The 6,000-nt window shown below is 50.5% G+C and overlaps 1 protein-coding gene across 1 annotated transcript in view; it reads left to right on the top strand.

Annotated features, from left to right (window-relative positions):
* Window positions 1–1,375: 1,375 nt before the first annotated feature.
* Window positions 1,376–6,000, top strand: part of LOC144109675 (uncharacterized) — a 56,846-nt gene continuing 52,221 nt past the window's right edge. The window contains exons 1-3 of the mRNA XM_077642477.1: window positions 1,376–2,484; window positions 2,728–2,967; window positions 3,373–3,640. Coding sequence (XP_077498603.1) covers window positions 1,567–2,484; window positions 2,728–2,967; window positions 3,373–3,640 — 1,426 coding nt within the window. The 5' untranslated portion in view covers window positions 1,376–1,566. The remainder of the gene's footprint in view (window positions 2,485–2,727; window positions 2,968–3,372; window positions 3,641–6,000) is intronic.

Genomic DNA, 6,000 nt, shown 5'->3' with positions numbered 1-6,000 from the left:
TGTCACCGACCATAAAATCAAACGAAAGTTCTGTCGAGAGTTTTCGAAATTTTCATATCCATGCCCCTCTAAATAGATATTATTCTTGGCGGTGTCGAATAAGTGTCATGCTCGATGGCTCTCATGGTCACATGCTCGCGTTTGGCGCAGCACACGTACGCCATCGCCGTAAGGAGACTCCGGGCCAATGCGTATGTCCCGTTCTGATTTTTGACGTAGTGTAACCTCCTTTCGTTCAACTGGACCCGGCCTCTCTTTGTGTGGACCCTTGGCGCACCCGTGACAACTTGCCTACTTGTTATGCCTGTGTATCCACGGTCAAGTTAGTGTTACTGGCGTCGCCGTGTAATGCCACCGGCAGATGAACCATAAGCCCGCATCTATGCGGCCGAATAATCTATGACACAACAGTGGTCTCAGGTGATGCATCTTGATGCTTCCGATCTCCACTTTTACGTTCACCGCCGTTCTCAATCATCACCCCCCCCCCCCCCCCCCCGCTTATTCTGCACTGCCCACGCCCCAGCAAAGTCCCTGAAGGTAGCAGTGCTCATTCGGTGACAAGTTTAATGCCTTGTTTTTTTCTGCTTCTAAACATACTTGACGCTTCTATGCAGTGCCTTGCTGCTTTGAGGCTTGTGAATTACTACCGCTACTCGCTCAGTGACTGGTGAGAAACTTAGCCCTACACTTCTAGACGAGACGCCGCCGCTGTATGGTTTGTCGCTTCATATAGCTAACGCACAGCGTATCACGCGTTTCACCGCCTGAACCGCAAGTCATCATCCCCGGCTAGTTGTATGCCATATAATTCGTCGCTATCTCGCCGTGACCCCTTGACATATATTAGCTTGGGACTTTCTCCGGCCGCCGCTGTATGGTTTGTCGCTTCATATAGCTAACGCACAGCGTATCACGCGTTTCACCGCCTGAACCGCAAGTCATCATCCCCGGCTAGTTGTATGCCATATAATTCGTCGCTATCTCGCCGTGACCCCTTGACATATATTAGCTTGGGACTTTCTCCGGCACCATGAAACCTTCATCGAATGCGCTCGAGCTAAACTTGAATTTCTATCCTGCAGCGCTGCCAGGATTTAAAATTCCTCTACTTCGAGCAGCAAACTGACTGCGGCTGATGACATCGAAATCTCTTCGTGCTCTTCTATCTCGATCCCTGTATCTTTCCGCCAGATGTAAAAAAAAAACGTCCCTGAACCGCAATAGCTAAACTAATGGCAACATGAACAAAGCACATACACCCTCTTTCTTTGCTCATGCACTCATCAAAATGTCCATTTCGATGATAGAGTATTTTCTTGTTTGCTACAATAGTGGAAAACATTAGTTTGATGCTAATATGCGAGTTAGGAGAGTGCCTGTGGTATACTGATAGCGCATGTTTTAAACTGCATTTTCATGTATCGCTTATCAGCCACGCAAGCAGTCGTCGGCAGATCACATGTTCATCGGCCTATAAAAAGGCACTGTCTCAATAAACGTTTGTTCAGTTCCAGCCTGGCGTCCGTCTGATACACAACAGTTGGCGACGAGGCAGCGACGGCGATGGCCGTAGGCAGGATCGGCGAGTATCGTCTCGGCACGAACGCGTCATGGGACGAATACGTCGAGCGCCTGGAAATGTTCTGCGAAGCGAACCAGATAACGAAAGAAGAGCAGAAAAGAGCAGTCCTGTTGAGCAGCTGCGGCGAAGAAGTGTACGGGCTCATCGTAACTTTGGTGAAGCCAGAAAGACCGACAGCAGCAACCTACGAAGAAATCAAGACTGCCGTTCGCAAGCACCTGCATCCAAAGCCTTCGGAGCTGTATGCAAGGTTTTTGTTCTACAGGCGAAACCAGGCTGCCGAGGAATCGGTTGCGGACTACGTCACGGCGCTTCGGAAGCTAGCCGAAGACTGCGGTTTTGGCAGCGCCCAACTCCCGTTGGACGTCATGATGCGGGATCGTTTCGTATGCGGACTCCGGAACGAAGGGGTTCAACAGCGACTTCTCGCAGAACACAGCCTTACGTTTAAGGTTGCGTATGACTTGGCCACAACTGCAGAAGCAACAGCTAAGCAACAGCGAGACATACGCAAACACGGTCGATACGAGACGGACTGCCAGGAAATGGTACAAGCAACCCGTGCGAAGCAAGACACCCCAGCGGAGGGGTCCAGCTGTTACCGGTGCAACGGTAAGCACGCTCCACATTTGTGCCGTTTTAGAAAGGCGACATGCTTCAACTGCAAAAGGGTTGGACATATAGCTAAGGCTTGTCGGTCGAAAGACGACAGTAGAACTGCTCGGAAGACGGCGTATGAGCAAAAGAAGAAAGGAGATAAGAGCAAGGGCGTGTACGAAATGAGTGCGTTGTTTTCCCTGTGCGAAGTGAATGAGCAAGAACAGAAGTTCATGGTTCAAGTAACGATTGAAGGGCAAGAAGTTCCGATGGAGGTGGATTCTGGCGCATCGTGCTCAATTGTGAGTGAAGATACGTTCAGGGTTGTTGAAAGGAATCACGGTAAGATACCACTGCAAGATTCTGGAACAACTATCGTAACCTGGTCAAAGGAGGCGTTACCCGTGCTGGGTCAAGCAAGTGTCTTGGTGGAATTCAAAGGCAGGAAGGCAAAGCTACCTTTGCTCGTAGTACAGAAGCAAGGCAACAGCCTGATTGGGAGAAACTGGTTTAACCCGTTAGGTATTGGCTTGCGGGGTATACAGCAAGTAAACGTGGAGGACGTGCCTTCGCGATTTCCCGAGGTGTTTCGCAGAGACCTTCCTGGCTTCAACGGACCGCCAGTTCACATCGAACTGAAAGATGACGCCCAACCGTTGTTCCTCAAAAGTCGACCAGTTCCATTGGCCCTCAAGGACGACGTGGCCAACGAAGTGGACCGCTTGGTGCAACAAGGTGTATGGGAGCCCGTCAGCTACTCCAACTGGGCAACACCACTGGTAGTGGTAAGAAAAAAAGATGGAACTTTACGTCTTTGCGGCGACTATCGCAGTACCGTAAACAAAGCTATTAAGAGCAGTGGATACCCCTTGCCCACTACAGCGGAAATGCTCACAGCTCTAAGTTCAAGCAAGTTTTTTACCAAGTTGGATCGAGCCCAAGCTTATCAGCAGCTTACGCTAGACGACGAGACGGATGAGGTGCTCACAGTTAACACGATAAAGGGACTGTACAAGGTTAAGCGGCTGCCGTTTGGCATTTCGGTCGCACCTTGGGTTTTTCAACGAGTCATCGACACGCTGTTAGCGGGCGTTCCCGGAGTGAAAGCTTATCTGGATGACATATTAATTTCTGGATGTAACGCCGAAGAGCACGCCGAGAGATTAGAGACTGTGCTATCGCGTCTGCAGAAGGCACAGCTACGAGTAAACAAGGACAAGTGTGAATTTAACCAGACGAGCATCGAATTCTTGGGACACAGGATTGATGACTCAGGAGTACATCCCAGCCGAAGCAAGACGGACGCCATCCAGCAAGCGCCTGCGCCCGCAAGCAAAAAGGAGCTGCAAGCCTTTTTGGGACTGCTGAATTTCTACAGCAGTTTCCTCAAGGGCAGGACGGAAGCGGCCGAACCGCTTTATCGACTGCTAGACCGTGACCACGAATGGAAGTGGACAGGTGAGCATCAGCGGGCTTTTGAGAGACTGAAAAATTTACTCAGCTCAGACGCCGTACTTGTGCCCTACGATTGCAAGCGTCCTTTAATTTTGTGCTGCGACGCATCGCCTGTGGGGGTGGGGGCAGTGCTAGCCCATCGTGCGGATGACGGGAAGGAGCAGCCCATAGCTTATGCTTCTCGCACTCTTGGCGTCAGTGAACGCAACTATGCTCAGATTGATAGAGAGGGTTTGGCTGTGGTCTTTGGCGTAAAAAAGTTCCACCAGTACCTAGCTGGGCGAGAATTTACAGTGATAACAGACCACAAGCCGTTACTCGGCCTGTTTAACACGGACAAGCGAGTGCCCGAAGTTGTGTCGCCCAGAATGCTGCGTTGGATTTTACTGTTGTCTGCGTATAACTACCACCTTGAGTACAGACGAGGCCAAGACAACTCCAACGCCGATGCACTCAGTCGTCTACCAGCCCCGGGAGACGAGGACGAGCCAAGACCGCCTGGGGACGTGCTCTTGTTGGAAGCGGTCGACTGCGCACCGCTGCAAGCGGCGGACATTGCTGCGCTGATCAAAAAGGACTCGGTTCTATCCAGGGTAAAGGAATGGCTACTCAGTGGCTGGCCGTCAGCACAAGTGAACAGCAAGTTTGCGCCTTATGAGGTGAGACGGTTGGAGTTGTCATTGCATCGTGATTGCATACTGTGGGGGAATCGCGTCATAATTCCAACCGCAGCAAGAGAGAATGTGCTGCAACTCCTGCATGCAAATCATCCAGGGATGAGTGCCATGAAAGCATCAGCTAGAGGGCTCATGTGGTGGCCGAAGATGGACCACGAAATTGAGGAGTTTGTTCGGCACTGTCATCCGTGCCAGAATAACCGGCAAAGTGATGCCAAGGCTCCAGTGCATTTTTGGATCAAGCCAGATCAGCCTTGGAGTCGACTGCACATTGATTTCGCTGGCCCAGTCAAAGGAGACGTTTTCTTAGTCGTGGTAGACGCGTACAGCAATTGGGCTGAAGTCGAAATCATGCCATCCATGAAAGCTACGGCTATCGTCAACAGCTTAAGGAAGATGTTTGCGACACATGGTGTACCGGACGTTATCGTTTCAGATAACGGCACAGCTTTCACTAGCACAGAGTTGCAAATGTTTTTGAAGTGTAATGGCGTGCGTGCAATTTTCACTGCACCTTATCATCCAGCCAGCAATGGTAGGGCGGAGAGGATGGTAAGAGAAGTTAAAGAAGCATTGAAGAAGCAGCAGGAAGGTTCGACACAGTGCAAGATTTCCCGGTTTCTGTTTAAGCAACACACGACGCCACATTCGGTCACGGGAAAATCGCCAGCAGAGTTAATGTTCGGACGAAGACTGAGGTCAGCGTTAGACAGACTCCATCCGGACCGGCAACACGCGCCTGAGTTACAACGACCGGAGCCTAAGAGGTTTCGTGTCGGTGACGCGGTCTACGCTAAAAGCTTTTGCCCAGGTCCAAGGTGGAAGGCTGCCAGTGTTGTGGCAGTCAGAGGTCCGGTGTCGTACGTGGTACAGCTTAACAACGGCGAGCGTCATCACAGGCACCGCAACCAGTTGAGGAGCGCCTGGACGCGGCTCGTAGTTGACCCAGTCACAAGTGAGGACTACCACGTCAGGCTTCCTCCTACAGCCAGGCAGCCACAGCCGCTGTCTGCTAGCCCAGAAGCAACCCCTGGGGCGAGTCCAGGCCAAGCCACCCAAAAACCGGTCGAGCCGCGAAGATCAACGCGTGTTCGACGGCCTGTCCTGCTTTATGGCATTAATGGCTAGCTAGTCCGTTTTGGATTGTGCAAATCTTAGGAGAAAGGAGTGTGGTATACTGATAGCGCATGTTTTAAACTGCATTTTCATGTATCGCTTATCAGCCACGCAAGCAGTCGTCGGCAGATCACATGTTCATCGGCCTATAAAAAGGCACTGTCTCAATAAACGTTTGTTCAGTTCCAGCCTGGCGTCCGTCTGATACACAACAGTGCCGTGTTCGTATGCAGCCACTGCGTTATTCAAATGAAAGAAAATGAGGCACGTCTTTAAACATCTTTATCATAGCGTAGCGGTTTACATTGCAGGCACGTAATTCGTTTGAGGAATTCATGCATAGATCTATATATTAAGCGGAAGGCCTTGCACTCTTGCTACCACTCTTTTTTATGGACCGAAATGGGAAGCTGCCGCCATGAATTCTAATGAATGATCCACATCCCACGAGTTGCAATACTGATTTGAGTTTCAGTGCAAGCGACGCTCACTTTTTCGCATCTTTTATGTATTTGCTTTTCTTGACAATGCTCGAAAATTCGAAGTTGTCAAAGTAAATTTTTATTAATG

The sequence above is a fragment of the Amblyomma americanum genome, chromosome 11, assembly GCF_052857255.1.
Source record: "Amblyomma americanum isolate KBUSLIRL-KWMA chromosome 11, ASM5285725v1, whole genome shotgun sequence".
Lineage (NCBI taxonomy): Eukaryota > Metazoa > Arthropoda > Arachnida > Ixodida > Ixodidae > Amblyomma > Amblyomma americanum.
The sequence above is the reverse complement of the archived record's forward strand: the minus strand, read 5'-3'. Positions and strand labels throughout refer to the sequence as shown.